General features: G+C 39.2%; 1 protein-coding gene across 3 annotated transcripts in view; it reads right to left on the bottom strand.

Moving 5' to 3' along the window:
* The window catches only part of LOC117402407 (protein FAM184A-like), an 86,310-nt gene that overhangs the window by 12,883 nt on the left and 54,630 nt on the right, over positions 1 to 18,797 (bottom strand). For 2 of the 3 annotated variants that reach the window (XM_034003505.3, XM_059024512.1), the window contains 7 exons: positions 17,146 to 17,296; positions 15,726 to 15,767; positions 14,583 to 14,795; positions 13,839 to 13,992; positions 13,113 to 13,240; positions 2,099 to 2,283; positions 414 to 560 (listed from right to left, as the gene is read on the bottom strand). In XM_034003505.3, the coding sequence (XP_033859396.3) occupies positions 414 to 560; positions 2,099 to 2,283; positions 13,113 to 13,240; positions 13,839 to 13,992; positions 14,583 to 14,795; positions 15,726 to 15,767; positions 17,146 to 17,296 (1,020 nt within the window). The remainder of the gene's footprint in view (positions 1 to 413; positions 561 to 2,098; positions 2,284 to 13,112; positions 13,241 to 13,838; positions 13,993 to 14,582; positions 14,796 to 15,725; positions 15,768 to 17,145; positions 17,297 to 18,797) is intronic. The other variant, XM_059024510.1, reaches the window with a different exon arrangement.

Raw genomic sequence — 18,797 nt, 5'->3', positions numbered from 1 at the left:
TTTCAAGTTATTTCAGAGAAAATTGTGCATTCTTCGTTTTTTGTGGAGGGGTACCAACAAATTTGAGCACATCTGTATTTAAATGTTCTTTAATGATTGCTTTCTTTACCTGTTAACAGCTAATTGCAATATATATGCTGATCCAACAGGGAAGCCTAGGCAACAGGGTACCACTACCACCAAACTGTCGTTTTAACTGAAGCATCCTGAGGATACTTCTGCCTCACCGTATATTGGTGAATAAAACAACATGCCTTTCTTTCTCTGTGCTGCCCTCAATGATGACATCCAACAGTTTGGCTTCAGTAAAAAGAGATGTCCTCCAGCCAGCTGCCAAGTACTTACATAACCACAACACGCACACACACACACACACACACGTGTACATCCATGACATATGGAATGCAACTTACAAGATCTGTAAAGCTGTGATCTTATCCCTCAGAAGCTCCTGAGCCTTGTTGAAATCTAACAGCATATGCTGAGTCTCCCTGACGTGGACCGTGGTCATCTCATTCAGCTCCTTCTCATGTTTCTTGTTCAGTTCTTGCTCGTGGACCCTGTTCAGAAAGAAATAACAAGCTGTGCCATTACAGTGCCGTACTACTGTTGTTTTTTCATTTATTGATTTTATTTTATTTTTAATATTTAACAATGTCTCCAGCGGATGAGCAAGCAAAAATATACTTATTTTTTGTGCCGTTATATGAAATATTAAACAGATTTTTCTGTTTTACAAGAAAGAGAATCATAATGTACTTGAACATAATAAAATATGCTATTTAGATAAAGATCCAGAGTCTGTTTTATGGTGCCTGGGTTAAACATTTTAAACAGACTGATAGTTGCTTAAAGTAGTTTCACTCAGGGCGCACTAGAAAAAGATGTGCGACTACTGTAGGAACTATAATGTAACAGACAAACCTAACGTTAATAAACAAACTGTCAAACGAAATTAACATAGCACCCCTACACGTAAAAAAAATGCAGCAGCAATATACAAGACGCACATTATTTAACAGAACGGTGAAACAACTCACTAGAACGGGAAACACCAAATTTCTCGGCGACTTGTGTCTGACTCGTTTTTTTTTTTTTTTTTAAGAGCTTGAATGATTTCCAACTTGTTGCAGCAAGAGAAACAGCGCCGCATTTTGCCGTTTGTTTACATGCCATTTTGTAATGATGAGGTGCACTCGTGGAAATCAGAATACAAATTAATTCAATGGTATGACGGCAGTTCTGGAAAGATTTAATAAACCAATCAGTGTGCCTCAAGACACTCTCGCGATGACGTTGCTTTTGAAAAGACTGAATAAACCATTTTAAGTTTGATGATGATGAGTTATCAGGTTACAAAACAGTACTGTATCCCAACAAATCACTATTGGTGCCAAGAAGGTGTTCTTTTAAGTGAAGTTCCTGTTCCTTTAGCCGGAGCATTTACAATGGGAAAAATCTGTTTCACCACAAGGGTGTTCCCTTAGACAAAGTGTTCTCTTAGGAGGTGTTCCTATACGCGGAGAGTGAGATGGAGACAGACCCTAAGACTACTTCATCACTTTAATTAAATATTTCAAGTCTTTCTCTTTTTTTATTTTAACTTTGCTTGCCTCTTAGCTATTTTGAGAGCGGCAGTAAAAATAAATAAATAAATAGAACAAAACAATAAAGTAATCACTCCACGTTAAATCTTTGTGAATAGGCATCAATGTTTAAGCTTGGATATTTTTTTTTTTATATACATTTAAAAACTGTCCACTTATTTTACCCCAGCTTCATACCAGGTAAGGATTTTCAATTATGTTCCTTCAATGCAGCAACTACGCATAACAAGCAAATTGTTTCTTTACAACCAGGAGCTCGACTTTGGATGATCTGGAGGAAAAAGGCCAGCCCTGCAGGTATCTAATCCAGCACACCAGATGCCAGATCAGTAGGGGCTGCTGTATTTGGTGATATGAAACAAATCTTGCCTACCCAAACTACAGAAGGCCAGACAAATGCTACGGGATCCCCTTCTGAGATCATCAACTGGGCACAGCTAGGTGGCAACCTAAGTATGGATGTTTCTTAAACATAAATTTGAGACAAGCACCTGATCTGCTGGTTGGCTTCGCTCCGTATTTTCAGAACCTCTTTGCCCTTGTACTCCAACTCCTTGGTGAGGGTGCTGATGTTCTCATGCAGAGAATGGACCTCTTCATCCAGCTTGGTGATGTTGTTCTCTCTGTGTCTCACTTCCTCCTGCAGTTCTGTGATGCGATCCAGTAGCTCCTTCTCCTGTCAACCAAACACAGAATCGAACATGTAAAATCAGGACTGAGGGATGACATACAGTAATTAAATACTACAGCTCGATATCAGGTGCTACAAAACTCTTACCATTTTGAAAAGTGTTTAGATGCTCAGGTGAAAACGATTACACATACGGTTATTGAGTCAATTGCCAAACACAGACGCACACACAAAAAATAAATGTTGATTGACTCATTTCTTGTGTTCTACATATGAGTTCTATACTTTGTAAAATGTTTTGTTTTGGATTATTGCTTTGGCATCAGGTACAGGTGATCCAATTTGGTTATCTTGTGGATGCTTTAGAACACAGCAGTTTTTACTCTTCAATTAAAAAATATGGAAGCAAGTTACTTTTGTAGCCCCAGCAATAAGGTTGGGTGCCCCAATTCTACAACATCTTCTTAAACCTGATCTTTGTACGTGGTGCTCAGCGGTGTATAGGCCATTAGTAGAAATTACTGAAAGCCAACATAAACCAATGAAGCAAGCCATTAAATAGATTCCGTGGGAAGAAGTAGAACATCTTCAAAACAATATAAAAAATAAAACATTATTCATTTATTAAGACTCTTGCTGAGACTTTCCATGTGATCTGAGCTTTTAAATATAGTCCTGAATGGGCTGCAAATGACCTATTTATAAAAACCTGTGTAATCATTCCTGTTCAGCCATAGATGATGGATAAGCAAACCATGCGTGAAATGTAACTCTCCCACATGGAAAATGTATAAAAGAGCACAGATATTTAAAGAAATTAAACAGATATCAGTGTTTGTTTGACTCCCCCTCCAATACATTTTAGTTACTGTGTTGTGCCAAGAAGTTATTGAAATATGGTAATCTTGTTCCCTAAAAAACATACCCAGCTGGGGCAAAAATGAGTCAGATTGGATTTAAAAAACAAAAAGAATAATGGTCTGTTGGGGATTTGTTATGGTTGGAGGACATGGAGCTGGAATAGCTGTGGGCTGCCATGTGACAAGATCAGATGGCCGGTTTGAGGAGGTCAGGCCCATTTCTATGTTTTCCACTGGCCTGAGTAAGGCATCCTTTAAAAGCATCACCCAAAGGAGTGAATCTAAGCCATTCTGAACCTCGCTGCAGCCCTAGAATTTATTTAAGCTTGACAAGAAGCATTGGAATTGAAATACAAACTATTTTGATGCTTAGTATCCTCGTAACAATTTGGTAAACTTCAGGGTCTTCATTTATTTATACATACATAGCAGTCAACTAATGACCCAATTTTTTTTCCCTATTTCACGTGTACACTGCCTGTGAGGCAGATTTCGTGAAATATAGGACAAATTGATTGTGAAGCTTTCTATCCTGTTGACAACTTAACAAAAACATTTCATGCCATCACCAAATTGAAAGAATAGACAAACCAAAGCTCCCCTGCTTGTAAAGGAAACAACATTATACAGTTTTCTCTCCAGGCATTATTATTTTTTATTTTTTTTTGTAACTTAACCATAGCAAACTGAGTAGCTAATAGCTAACTCATGCATTAATTAGGCAGAAGAGTGTATGAAAGCAATTACCAGTGACACAACAATGCTGGTCCGCTGCTTAGCTGCTGGTTAGAAACTTTGAGAATACAACAATTGTGTAATGCTAGTGGAAATAGCTAGTTTACAACCAGTTTCCTGTTTCTACAGTAACCAGGCATATACAATCTTTATTAAAGTCCCTTTGAAGCCTGCCCTGATGTAACACCCGAACTAGAAGTCAACATTGACCTGATAACACAACATTTTTATTTAAAAGCTGTTCATTATAGTGTAGTTCCAGCTTTAATTAATATATATATATATATATATATATATATATATATATATATATATATATATACACACACACACACACACACATACACATTTATGACTATTGAAGCAGTGCCATACAGAGCTTAATTCAACATTAACGCATACTCCCAGCAACAGCATTATTTATTACATATTATGTTTAATAACTTCTCCAAGGGAATGTCAATGAAAAGTTTATTCAAATTGAGGAAAGTTTATTCAAATTGAGGAAAGCATTTGTAACAAACACTAAATAGCTGTGCAGAACACACATAATGGGTTATTAACATATTAGGAATTATGATGACTTATATAAAGTATAAAACAATAAATCTAAAGCTAGAAAGTGAACCTTTACAGTCTAGACTATTGTTCTACAGTATTTAGTGTGATGACAATGACCTAGATTCTTGATTTATTGTATTCACCTATTTACATTTGTAAAAACTAGACGGTAAAATGAAATGTGTCATCTCATCTCACAAGCACTTGATCTGTGACATGCAGAGTTTAAAACAAACATTTTATATGCTCCCAAGTGGCGCATCCAGTAAAAGCACTTGCGTAGAGTGCAGGATGCCCCCTATAATCTGGACGTGGCGAGTTCGAGTCCAGGCTATTCCTTTGCCAACCGAGGACGGGAGCTCCCAGGAGGCGGCGCTCAATTGGCCGAGCGTTGCCCGGGGGGAGGGAGGGTTAGGTCGGACAGGGGGTCCTATGCTCACCGCGCACCAGCGACCCCTGTAGTCTGGCCGGGCGCCTGCGGGCTTGCCTGTAAGTTGCCCGAGAGCTGCGTTGTCCTCCGACGCTGTAGCTCTTGGGTGGCTGCATGGTGAGTCCGCAGTGTGAAAAAAAGCGGTCGGCTGACGGCACACGCTTCGGAGGACAGCATGTGTTCGTCTTCGCCCTCCTGAGTCAGCGCAGGGGTGGTAGCGGTGAGCTGAGCATAATAAAATAATTGGCGATTCCAAATTGGGAGAAAATAATAAAAATAATTGGCAACTACTAAATGTATAAAAAAACAAAAAAAAACAAAAAAAAACAAAAAAAAACAAACAAACATTTTACACCTTAAATAATATATCAGATTTCCATTACATGAGAGCAGATGTTAAAACTTCATGCTGATTTGAACTCGGCTCTCACCAAGATAAGCACCAACTAATGTGATCCATCTGCATCTCCATCCATTTCCGTTTCTTTCCATCTGATGATGTAGATATCCTTCTGCCTGGTGTTGATGGCTGAAGTGTAATGCTGGCTCCAGGGAACAGCTTATTTTGCCTCCCCAGTGCATCAGCACACACAACGGCTGTGATGCTGGCTCCGGGGATCATCCACAGTGTCGTCTCCCTAGCACATCAGCATGACAACCGTCTGGATTGAGCTAAGTAGGGTACATCTCTGGGGTCTTCAAGTGGGCACCTCAGTGTTTCGTCGACTAGCCCACAACACCTCAAGAGGGCTCGACAGTGATTCTGGAATCCTAGCATTACCCCCTCCATCCCCCACTCAACTTAGCCCAGCTTACTTACACGTACATCAGCATTGCTTTCTTTCTATTGTGCTTGAGATGCCCAGCCAGAATCCTTTCTGTCTCAACTACAGCCAGTTTCTGCTCCTTTCTGCTGCTTCAGATAAGTTTTTCACTGTGCGAAGCAACTCTTGACCACTGAACCCGACATCTCTGAGAAACCGGGTTGTAGAGCGTGCCACAAATCCTCGACAACCCACCTCCACTGGGTAAACCCAGACTCTCCATCCTTGCTGTTCTGCTTCAGCAGCTAGTTGAGCATACCAAAGTTTCTTCCTCTTATACGCCTCATCCACAGCATCCTCCCATGGCACTGTCAACTCTACCAGATGAACAAAGCATGCTGTTCCAGACGACAATACAATGTCTGGTCGAAGGTTAGTGTTGGCAGTCTCAGGTGGAAAAATAAGCCGTTGACCAACATCTGTCCGCATTTTCCAGTCTCTAGCAGCTTCCAGTTGTCCTGGGCGAGGCTTGGTTTTAACACATTTTCTTGGTGGTTGACCTCCTGGACGGAGGAATATTGTCTTTTGTGTGTAATGTTTTGATGGAACTGGTGGCAACTTATTGGTCATGTTACACTTGTCTTCCAATGCTAAGGCCAAACATCGCAGCACCTGGTCATGGCGCCAAGTAAACTGTCCTTGGCTAAGACCCACCTTACATCCTATCAAAATGTGTCAATGTTGCAGGTGATAAACACAAAGGACATGAGGGATCCTCACCCACCCAGAGGTTTAGGTTCTGTGGTGATGGGAGAACATCATATGTTGATCTGATGAGGGAGGAAACTGATCCTGCTATGTTCCATTGTCCATAGGTCTTGTCAGCCGATCTTGCGTTGTTCCATACTCTCCCATCTCATCCATTCTCCCTGCTTGGCCTGGGAAACGGCCTGTATGCACCTCATCCTCTCCTCCTTCTTTTGCACCTTGTTGACTACCAGCTTCCTCCGTTCAGCTGGGGTTGCCTTGTACCATGTAGGAGGAGCTGAACTGAGACCAAGACCCCCTCTTCCATGCTGAACTTGCCCCATAATATCACCAATTCGAAGGGCAGCCTTTGCATCTTCATCCTCCCACTACCCATTTTGATGCCCTAATAACTACTTCCATTGCCATGGTAAAAACCAGTGGTGAAATGGTGCATCCTGCCATTATTCCAACTTCCAGGCATTGCCATGTAGTGCTGAATTCTGAAGTTGAAAAACAAAATTGCAAATCTCCAAAGTAGGCTTTCACTAAATTTGTTATTGTTATTGGTACACTGAAAAAATCAAATGCTGCCTGTGGCAAAGTGGTAAGTGGTACGTGCAGGTGCAGGGGTAATGCAGTGCAGTAATTTTAATTGTATCCAGGTCTGGTGACCAAATAATAATTCCCAGCAATACACAGCACTATGCAGCAATGTGTAGTGCACGGAGTAAATAACAACAGGGTTACAGTCCCAAATACTAAACACAAAATATCCGTCCCACAATATACTAACACGGTCACCAGTACTGGGTGCGTGCAGTAGTGCTCGTGGTGGGTGATAACAATTACACAGTGGCTGTGGTGTTGTTGTTCCGGGTAGTGCTGGCCCAAGGCGACAGCTCCGGATTCGTGTTAGCTGTCCGGTGATTTACAAAACAAAAGACAATTACTAACAGCAAAACAAACAAAAACACTCACAAATCCTTTTTTAGTTTTTAAAGGGTTTCTCCCGGTCCTTCCAGTTCCTTGTATCTCAAACCAAGCAAAGGAAAATATTTGCGATTCTCCGTCCCCTTTATGCTATCACACATTACCCCTTGGTAAACGAGTGCAGCTGTCTCTACTATCTGCAGCTGCTACGTCGTTTCCCTTCCGGGTCAATACGTTCCTGCAACAGAGTCTCGCCTTCTTCCAGACTGACCGACTTCCCGGCCCGGGGAAAGAACTGTCAGGCCAGCCCGTCCAAAGACTTCTCCTTTCGCTGCTTAGTGCCCTCACAGGTCGGGAGGGAGATATTCCCAAAAGTAGACTTGGTAAAATAACTTAACTGCCTCTGGTTCAGGAGGCACGAAGAAAATGCGTAGCTACTGCATATAAAAAGAACAGCCTCTTCAGTGGAACATTTAAACTCATGCCATGTTTTTTGTTGTTGTTGTTGTTTTTGGTACCTTATTAAGGAACCCACATTGTTATTAGTCAAATAAAAAAAAAAACATCTACTTCTCATAAAGTAGATACTGTAATCTTATGCTCTATCCTTACCTATTACCAAAATGAGATTTATCTGGAAACTCTGTTTTGAAAAAAATACTTTTTGATCTGAAAAATGACAAACAATTATAGAAAATTAGGGCCTACAGAAAATGGTTGGTTTCAAGACTTAACGAAGATGTGATTCTAACCTTAAATTATACCACAAAAAGAATGCCTTTGAAGATACAAAATAAATAAATAAATAATCAAGTCCGGACTGACGAATTTAAAACATGAAATAGTCATTTGTTCTTTTTGTCAAATCATCTTCGCTCCCCTCCTTCCCTCCTGTTTCAGATAAGCACTCAATAAAGAGAAGAACAAGAGCTGAGACGGCATGTTAGTCAAGTCTTGCCTTCTATCCAAAGCATTTCAGAGGTTCCAAGGCTACATGAATTTTTAAAATGAGACCTCAAGAAAGAATTAAAGTTAAAGCAAAGACTTTAGTAGTTATATATAAAATTACAGAACTGTCACATATATCATAAATGGCAAGTATGTGTACTAGTATTATGAACATCCATTTGATATATTATGAAATAATTCAATGAACAGACTAAGATGACACAGCAAAAACAGATATCTGCCATACTCTGGACTTATAAAAGAACACCAGGAAGCTGGAGAAACATGCATCCAATACGGGGAGATACCATCTGAGAATGACAAGGGCTGCCTTACTTTAATGGAATCTTATTCCCCTAATGAAATATCAAAAGGCAATGTTAATTTAAGGTATTACAAAAACACAGTTTGTCATCCCTAATAAACTTGTTCTCATTTAAATCCCAGGGACTAACCTGGCATGTCTAAATAAGAACATAAGAAAGTCTACAAACGAGAGGAGGCCATTTGACCCATCTTGCTCGTTTGGTCATTAGTTGCTTATTGTTCCCAGAATTTCATCAAGCAGCTTCTTGAAGGATCCCAGGGTGTCAGCTTCAACAACATTACTTGGGAGTTGGTTCCAGACTCCCAACAATTCTCTGTGTAAAAAAGTGCCTCCTACTTTCTGTTATGAATGCCCCTTTATCTAATCTCCATTTGTGACCCCTGGTCCTTGTTTCTTTTTACAGGTCGAAAAAGTCCCCTAGGTCAACATTGTCAATACCTTTTAGAATTTTGAAAGCTTGAATCAGATCGCCGCGTAGTCTTCTTTGTTCAAGACTGAACAGATTCAATTCTTTTAGCCTGTCTGCATATGACATGCCTTTTAAACCCAGAATAATTCTGGTCGAACTTCTTTGCACTCTTTCCAGCGCAGCAATATCCTTTTTGTAGCAAGATGACCAGAACTGAACACAATATTCTAGATGAGGTCTTACTAATGCATTGTAAAGTTTTAACATTACTTCCCTTGATTTGAATTCAACACTTTTCACAATGTATCCGAGCATTTTGTTGGCCTTTTTTTATAGCTTTCCCACATTGCCTAGATGAAGACATTTCATAAACTCCTAGATCTTTTTCATAGATTCCTTCTTCAATTTTCAGTATCTCCCATATGGTATTTATAATGCACATTTTTATTGCCTGCGTGCAGTACCTTACACTTTTCTCTATTAAATGTAATTTGCCATGTGTCTGCCCAGTTCTGAATGCTGCCTAGGTCATTTTGAATGACCTTTGCTGCTGCAACAGTGTTTGCCACTCCTTTTCCTAAAACCATCTCAGCAATACGCATAGCCCCTTCACCACAGACATAACACGGACATAAACAAACAAGATAGCTGCTTCCGCATCCAGCACTCAAGAATATCGTGGGCATTTGCCAAGCTTTTTGAGATATTATAGTAATAGAATAATGACTTGGATAGCATTATTGAGGAGTTTGGTGATAAAACGAGTGATCAGAAGATGATTTATCGGTATACACTACTATGAAGAGATATGTGATAAATACAGCGAACAAGGGGTGGGGCGGGGCTGGAGATGCAGTACCGAGTGTCCTGTTGATATTCAGTGCCTTTTAAACCTGTTTTACTGTGAAATATATATGAAAATATAATACTTTTAAACAGCATATCTGAAATAAACTGCGCGTGTGAAAATAAATTGGACCTGATCCGCCTGACAGGCACTGAATAAATGGACCACAAGGGGTTAAGAATGAATACACGCCCATGAAAACAGAAAACCATAAAACTGCATGTAGCTACCCCACGGTCACTGTACAAGCTGCTACAAACACTAAACCAACCAATCTGCATTCCATAAAACTGCATGTAGCTTACCCCACGGTCACTGTACAAGCTGCTATAAACACTAAACCAACCAATCTGCATTTTACAAGATACTACACTACTGACTGTCAAATTTTATCAGACAAAGACTGGATCAAGCTTAAACTATATGACTAGAGATACACAGGAAAATGACTGACCTCAGGCTGAGTGCCTCAATACCTAATTAAACATATGGTTTCATCTTCAGATATGTACTTCTTATAAATTTTAATTAGTCTGCTGTGAACAAAGAAGCTGTCCCCATTTTTTTATTGTATAAAACAAAAGTGTTTCAAAACTAGGCCAGCTAAGATTGGCTATGTTTAAATGACTTTTAGCAAGCCAGAACGACTTAGGTTATTTTCCCATAATGTCACGCACTTAATTAATTCATTTTTTATGTAGTGAGTACGACCAGAAGGCCGGTTTGTCTTAAACAGCATACTGTACTATTCACTCATATGATAAGGAAAACTAAAAAATATATTCATATACCTATGAAAAGAACGCATCTGAAAATCTGAAAATCCCTGACTTGTCTAGGTGCATGCACACATGTATTTAATATTTCATTTAATTTAAAGAATTACTTCTCCTTGGCATTATAATGAATGGGCTTTCACTGAATATAATATCAAACAATATCAGAGAGGCAATTATGTGTAATTATCTAGTGTTATCTTTATTATTCTTCATAATTTGAAAATGCGTACAAATATACCAGGAAGATGTTGCCATATATATATATATATATATATATATATATATATATATATATATATATATATATATATATATATATATATATATATATAAACAGGAATCAACCAGTTTATTAGATGTTTAAGTGCCCAGACACAAAGCCTTAATACCTGAAAATTTAAGTTAAATTTGGATTGTATTCTTCACATCTTTATCTGCCTCTAGGTATAGCTGTAAATAAAACATACAGACTAATATCATAATATCACACTAGCAAACGTATGATGACAGATTTTATAATACTGGAAGTCTGAAGTCTGACTTTATACGTTCAACAAAGACAACAGGTTCGGTAGAGTGGTAAAATAACCAGTAGTTCAGGTTCGATACCCACATCTCTTTCTTCTTTTTATTTTATTTATTTCTGCAATAAATATAATTAACACAGGAAATGCAAGCTTGAATCACATATTTCATTATTAGCCAGTGTTACCTACACCGTTAAAAAAAATTACTGACTGATTAATTGACAGATTGATAATTAATCTTTTTGTGTTACATTATAACCCTTTGATTTGTATAATGAAAGCATGTATTCTCTTTGTTTTTGTTTATAAATAAATGCCAGTGTATATTATAAAATTCACAATTCAAAAGCATGTATTGCCTGTATTCAAATTACATTTATATATAAAATAATAATAATAATAATAATAATAATAATAATAATAATAAAGAAAGAAAGAATTTGAACCATGTATTGTGGGGGTATTTAAAGAAGCCATACACCATGACTGTACCAACGTCACGGGTTTAAGCCCTCCCCACCCGGGCGATGCTCGGCCAATTGTGTGCCGTCCCTTGGAAGCTCTCGTCCACATTCGGCATTGGAATAACCTGGACTCGAACCGCCAACCTCCAGGCTATAAGGCGCATCCTGCGCTCCATGTGGAGCGCCTTTACCGGATGCGCCACTCTGGAGCTCCCTGTTTTACTATACGTTTAACAGTAATATTTTCATATTTATTTTACCAATATACCAATAATCTATGTCCCAAATGTTTTGTCATTTTTATTTTAACATTCAAAATCATTACCTTTTTAGTGCAAGTGCTCTTTCAGATTCAGGGAATATCTCCACTCATTCCCATACACATCATCTTGTCACAATCTTTGCCATATATGCATTTTTGAATTTATATTATATGGTATTTCTCTTTCCTCTGTAACTGGTATCTAAAAGTGTCCTCAAATCTGTCACTGTTTTCCATCACGGAAATTCATTCAGGCGTACTGAACAACAGTTGTTGAAATGGGAAAGTAGCAGAAAATAAAAAATATATATATGATTTTTGTGGCAGGGCTGAAAGGCTTGTTTATTTTGAATGTAAATTTGGCAGTGATGGGGTTAAAATCACTTTTATGCCAAATTCATGTGCAGGATATGGCCAGGTGCTGGCTGATTGATTGTCAGTCAACACTGGCCACATGGTTATTATTTGTTTATTTAGCCGACGCCTTTATCCAAGGCGACTTACAGAGACTAGGGTGTGTGAACTATGCATCAGCTGCAGAGTCACTTACAATTACGTCTCACCTGAAAGACGGAGCACAAGGAGGTTAAGTGACTTGCTCAGGGTCACACAATGAGTCAGTGGCTGAGGTGGGATTTGAATCGGGGACCTCCTGGTTATAAGCCCTTTTCTTTAACCACTGGACCACACAGCCTCCTTATACATGGTATATAAGAGGAGCCAGATCCTTTGTTTAGGAGATCTGGACTGGGAGAGAAAGGACTGGGAGCAGTAGGTTGTGCTCTCTGTCTGCACTGTGATAGCATATCTTGGGTGCATTGATTTATTCTGTTTTTGTATTTGTTTGATTTTTGTTTAATTTGTTAACAAAAGTGCACAGTCTTCAGCCTTCGTGTCCGCTATTCCTGGCACTAGCCAGCCTTGACTGCAAAATTAGCAAAAGGAATTTTGTAATGACACATTTTTTTGCTTTCTTTTACCTTCAATTGTTTTCACTGAGCATTTAGAATGTAAGATGATCAAGCACTGTCTTTTGCCTCCTCGTTCCAGAAAAGCACATACTCTGTTCAACAGTCCAAATTGTAACATCATTTTTTGGGATTCAGGAAATCAAAGACAATGGGCAGGGAGCTAACATTGTATATGGCCTGGTAACTTTGCTCAAAGTCAGCTATAAAGACAAACATTAACCTAAAACACAATAAGCATGTATGCTGGAAATGATCATTGTGAATTCTGCTCTTTGATATCTCAAAGTAGGTCTCAGCAGTTCTGCATACCTGCCGTCTGCTCTGTTCCAGTGCGTTCTCTAGTTCCAACTTAGCAGCTGCTGTTTCCTGCTGATGGGTCTGTCTGAGGTGATCTATTGCAGATGCGTGCAGGTGGTTCAACTCTGAGCGTAAAGAGGCTAGTAGGAATTGACAAAGTACATTAGAAAGATCTTGAAAGAGTTACCAGAAAACACAGATAGTTATGTGAGAAGAGTAACATGTGGTAAATCTAATGATTACAGAACATTAAGGCAGTCTGGGGTTAAATCTCTTCTAAGCCACTGACTATATACATGTTAGAAAGTTTATTGAATAGAACCAAGCAGGAAATTAGATATTGCATCTCTGTTGGGCTACCTTGGACAAATAACCAAAATTGATGTATTTAGATTGTCCCCTGTGTTTTTTTTTTTGTGTTTTTTTCAATTACCATAATACATTTCAAAGTTGTGGACCTAATCGGCATCAAATCTGTCAGTTTTGTGTTTAGATTAATAAGATTGATTTGAGATATATATATATATATATATATATATATATATATATATATATATATATAATATATATATAAAACTGAATAGTTAAAAACATTAAACTACTGGAATAAAACACAGAACCATTGGATTTACTAAACTAAAACAATTAGCTTACAATGATGTTTTAAGACAACCATTGTGAAAAAAAAAACCCTGTAAAAACCATCTGGGTAATGAACTGTGTGCATACTATGCTTACCAAGCATTGCTTTGCCTTCATCTTCCAGCTCGAAGCGTAGTGTCTGCAGCTCTTGCTCCGATTGCTGTTTCAGGGTGTCAATGCTCTGCCGGTGGGCCTCTCTCAGACACTGCCATTCTTCATAGTGCTGCAGTCTCAATCGCTCTTCCAGTTCCTGCAAAACAAAAGAGGGGGCAGGATTTGTAATAATTAAAATGTTTTTATACTAGGATATGCTTGAATTATTTTGATTGTCCTGCAAATACATTAGTAATTCCAGTTTTATGCACTCAGCATTAATGAAAAGGATTTACAGAAAACGGAGTTGGATTTTGGACTCATGCCATGCAACATAAACCCACAGTTTCTTTACAGGCAGCAAATAATTTGTATTTAAGGGTTAGTGGCTGACATGAGGTCTCTAACTGGCAGATAATGACCTAGCAGGGTGGTTAGGCTCCCAACAACCTGCAGGTCATTATCTGCCAGCTAGAGACCAACAGAGTTCAACAATATTATAATCCAAATTATTGCAATATTTTAGGAAGTTAGCCCCCCCCCCCCCCCCTACACACACACACACACACACACACACACACACACACACACCATTTTAAATCTATAAAAAACATGTTTTGACAAAATATTTTGCCATGATTTATAATAGTCCATCTGAAATACTGATTGAAGAAATCATTGCTGAAAGACTTACTGTATCTGTCATGTCTACATTTTTTGGGAGTGCAAATTAGTAATGGCCGATACCTGAAGTTCCTGTGCTTTGGCCTCCTCCATGTTGTGCATGTCAATGCAGTGGGCTTCTTTCAGAGATCTCTCCCGGTGCTGATGCTCCCCCTCCATCTCCTGGAGCTGCTGGTTGAGGTGCTCTCGCTCCTGGTTGAACTGAGCCTGCAGCTGGTGAAGGGAATTCTGTGACTGCGAAAGCTGCATTTCCAGACTCTGCTTCAGTAAGGAGATCTGGCTCAAATTGAACAAAAAAAGGAAGATATGTCAGCCACACAAACACAAAACACTGTCCCAATGATGAACACATATCAAGCATATGTTTAAAAATATGCTTTTTTAAATTTTTTTTATTTTTACTCTTCAGTTTTTAGATTGCAGTCACTGTTGACTGTATTGACCTTAAACAAGTTTACAATTTCTGCATTGTTTTAATAGAAGGTTTTTCAGCAGATTCTTTGCATGTTTATTTCCCCCTGTAGGGAGATGCTTCAGTGGATTAAAGTGGTAACAAACAGGACTGAAATGACTCATTTGACTTCACTGTTGTGCCTTATTCCTCTCTGGATTTTGTTTTATTTCAAGTACATGCATTTGAAGTAGCTGATATATAAATTGGGATGTTGATATTACAGTGTCATTAGAGATTCATATAAATAACAATATGTATAAAATACAGGCTTCTGTACATGCATTTGTGTCTGAAGGTAAATAAATAACAAATGTAAAACCTTATTAACATAATTGTTAGTTCCATAGGACCAGATTCAACTGATCTTATTATCATCTTATTTCACGCTGTCTTCTTACAACTTATCTATAACAAACATGTATTTAGTCCATTAGCACTTTTATTCAGACGCAATGTAAATATCTGTTGCTATTTAGATCAACTGAATAAGGCCCTCAGGTGTATTTTGCATATTAGTGGCTACACGAATTGGCACAATCAAAACAAAAGAACGTGAACTTGAGAACGAGATACACTGAGATACGGCAAACACTGCAAAAGCTGAAGGCAAATCATTCAATACAAAATAATCCTGCTTTTTTTTTTTTAATCAAGCTTGAGCAGAAAAAAATAGTCTTGCATTGCCAACATGCAAAGTACACAGAAAGACCAGTAAGTGCGAAGCAGCAAGTTTGTAAGTGCATTTCACTTACATTACTGATTGATTTATGTAAAGCTTCACCAAGACTGTGTCGCTATGAAGAAAGATCACAGGAATAAAGGAAAACATTCAGAAATCAACTCAGAAATAAAATACAAGGGTTATAAATAAGGGAGATTAGAATACAAAATATGAATTAAAAAACATGCTGATAAAAGAAGGACTACAATGAAGAAATAATTCAAGGACATACATTAATTACTTCAAAGCAAGAAACCAAACAAAAACGCATGTTCACTAAAATAACTCAAATTGACTGGACAGAACTGAAACATGGGTTTTATTAATAAAACAATAATTGTTAATGTATTTTAAGATGTGCTTTTTGAGTGGCATTATGGACAACGTACTTTAAACAGGGCGATATACTGCAGTGTAAACAATGAACAGAAATACAAAATGCAAAAGAAAACACTGGGAAAAAGAAACTACAAAACAAAAAAGGTGTCTCAAATACAGTGAGCGCTACTCAGCTATTCAAAGAGGTCCTGCTGACAAACTTGTGGGATTTAAAAGCCCTGAACTAATCCCTATTCCGACTAATGGTTACACGTGCAGTGGTTGGAGGTTTTCGGCTTTTACTCATGGCGCTCCGATTCCACTTAAACAAACAGAGATTGGAGGATTTGGGCTTTTAAAAGTTTATTGTTAGAGTAACGTGGATGTTCCTGGCTCTTCTATTGTGAGATGCTCTGCCAAGACATGCCCACCTACTGGTAAGGGATCCGCAACTGGCCAATCACCATCTGCTTTTCCCAGCAACCATATACAGTAGGTAGCATTTCCCAAGCACGAGCGTCTGACTTATTAACAAAAAATACACAAAACCCCTGAACTAAAATAAACTAAAATACACTTTTCAGTCCTGCCACACATGTATTATTCACTAACAAACATACATTTTTAGGAAAAGGAAGCCATCATTAGGCCTAGCAAGCCTGCCCCTTTTTGTTTAGCTCATATCACATTATCACATTCTTGAATTATAGTCAGAACAAATATTTAAAAATATTCTTAGTCTTCACTGAATGAATATATTTTGTAATGTAGCATTTACATTTAGCCTTCCCTAGGTGCAGTAAGGAGTTATAGATGGTTGGCAGATTTACAGACAAATTTAAAATGCCTTAGTTACAATTGTGCATATCATAAAACAATAAAAGGTTATTATTGATTACAAACACTGGAGAGCCTTAAAGTGCAAGTAGATTACATTTATTCATTTTTTTTTTTTTTTTAAACTTCCAGCCCTGAACCAAATTGCTGTATGTTACCTTCTTCCCTATTCTGGTTAGTGGTGTACAAGACTGTTTCCATGGTCCCAGAGTTTACTAACATTGCACACTTGTTAGTTCATAGCTACATATTTCAGCTGAGAATGGGAATGATATATTGTTAGCAGATGTGATTACCTGGTCAAGGAGGTCCTCCATCTTTCTCTGCCAGCTCTCCTTGGCTGAATTCATCTCCTGCTCCTTCTGCTGGGAGAGCCGAGTCATGACTGACTTCTTATCCTCTTCATGCTCCTCTCGCAACTCCTCCCGCACCTTTTTACACTCTTGTCTGAAATCAAAATGCAAAGCCGTTCCATGGTTTGAACTGATTTTTTTTGTTTAGTAAATGCCATAAAATGTTAGGTTACCATCATAACCCTGGTTCCCTGAAATAGAAATGTAACCATTACTGCATGGGTGTTTACCTCCTAAAGACCCGAAACCTGAATAAGATATATAAAAGCCGCTTGACGAGCCTGTGACACAGTCATGGCCCGCCCCAAAGACACAAAAATACTGCGGTCACAGACCTCAGCTTCATTTTTCCTTCAAGTCTGCTGCAATTATGGATGCAGCGATCTTGAAGGTTAATGCTTACATTTCTATTTCAGGGAACCAGTGTTATCATTATAACATAACGTTTCCTTTCAAGTACGAAATGTACCAAAGCCGTCGCAAGGGCAATATTGCAGATCGACTGGAATGCTACAAGGCTAAGCCGAGAGACTGCCTTGTGTGTTACCATACGTAACACCAGTAAAAATTAGCTAGAGCTAAGAAATTGAGGGAGAAACTCACCTCTATGCCTGTGTTGTGAGGGTCGAATGAGAAGCTGCCCTTAACACTCTAGTTCCAAAACCAGGGTTTTGAGAATTCACGACTAAGTCTGTAGAACCTAGTAAAGATATGGGGAGTAGCCCACACAACTGCGTTGCACCCTGTAATAAAGTCCACAAAGTTGCCATGTCCCTGGTGGAATGGGTAGTGAGCTCATCTAGAGGGGGCAGGTTGGCCAGCTCATAGGCAGTCCTGACCGTGTCTGCTATCCATTTGGACAGCCTCTGCTTAGATAGGGCTAGACCATGGGACTTCGCCCCATAGCAGACAAAAAATTGTTCGGACTGCCTTCTTTTTGTCCTGTCAACATAGTACGCCAGAGCCCATACTGGGCAGAGTGTATGGAGCTGCCACACTCCATCATACTGGAAAGGAGGCGGACGGAAGCCTCCAATTCCACCAACTGGTTGAGTGAAGAGAAGGCATAACAAGTCGGCCAGAAGAGGATGAGTGGAGAGGGCGAGAGGGAATATAAGGAGACACGAGGGATTGGAGATAGTAAGGGGACTCTCACTGAGAGGTCTGCCGCCCAGTTTGTCACCCCGGGCAGATGTACTTTCCGTAGTGACAGGGGGTTCTCGTCTGCACTCTGTTGTCCGACACAGTGGACAGCATGGCCCTGGAGTCCAAGCACACTCCTAGATAGGAGACTGTCTGAGAAGGCGTGAGCTGGCTCTTCGCATGATTCACCTTAATGCCCAACCATTGAAGGTGGCTGGTGACAAGTTCCGTGTGCGCCTCTGCCTGTGCTAGAGACTGGGCACAAATGAGCCAGTCGTCCAGATAATTGAGCACTCTGATGCCTTTGAGTCTTAAAGGAGCCAGGAGAGCTTCCATGCACTTTGAGAAGGCACTTGGGAGCAAGGGAGAGGCCAAATGGCAAGACACGGAACTCGTACACTGTTCCCTGAAAAGCGAACCGCAGGTACTTCCTGTGCGCTGGTTTTATGGGG

This window comes from Acipenser ruthenus, chromosome 5 (genome assembly GCF_902713425.1).
Source record: "Acipenser ruthenus chromosome 5, fAciRut3.2 maternal haplotype, whole genome shotgun sequence".
In the NCBI taxonomy this organism is placed as follows: domain Eukaryota; kingdom Metazoa; phylum Chordata; class Actinopteri; order Acipenseriformes; family Acipenseridae; genus Acipenser; species Acipenser ruthenus.
The sequence above is the reverse complement of the archived record's forward strand: the minus strand, read 5'-3'. Positions and strand labels throughout refer to the sequence as shown.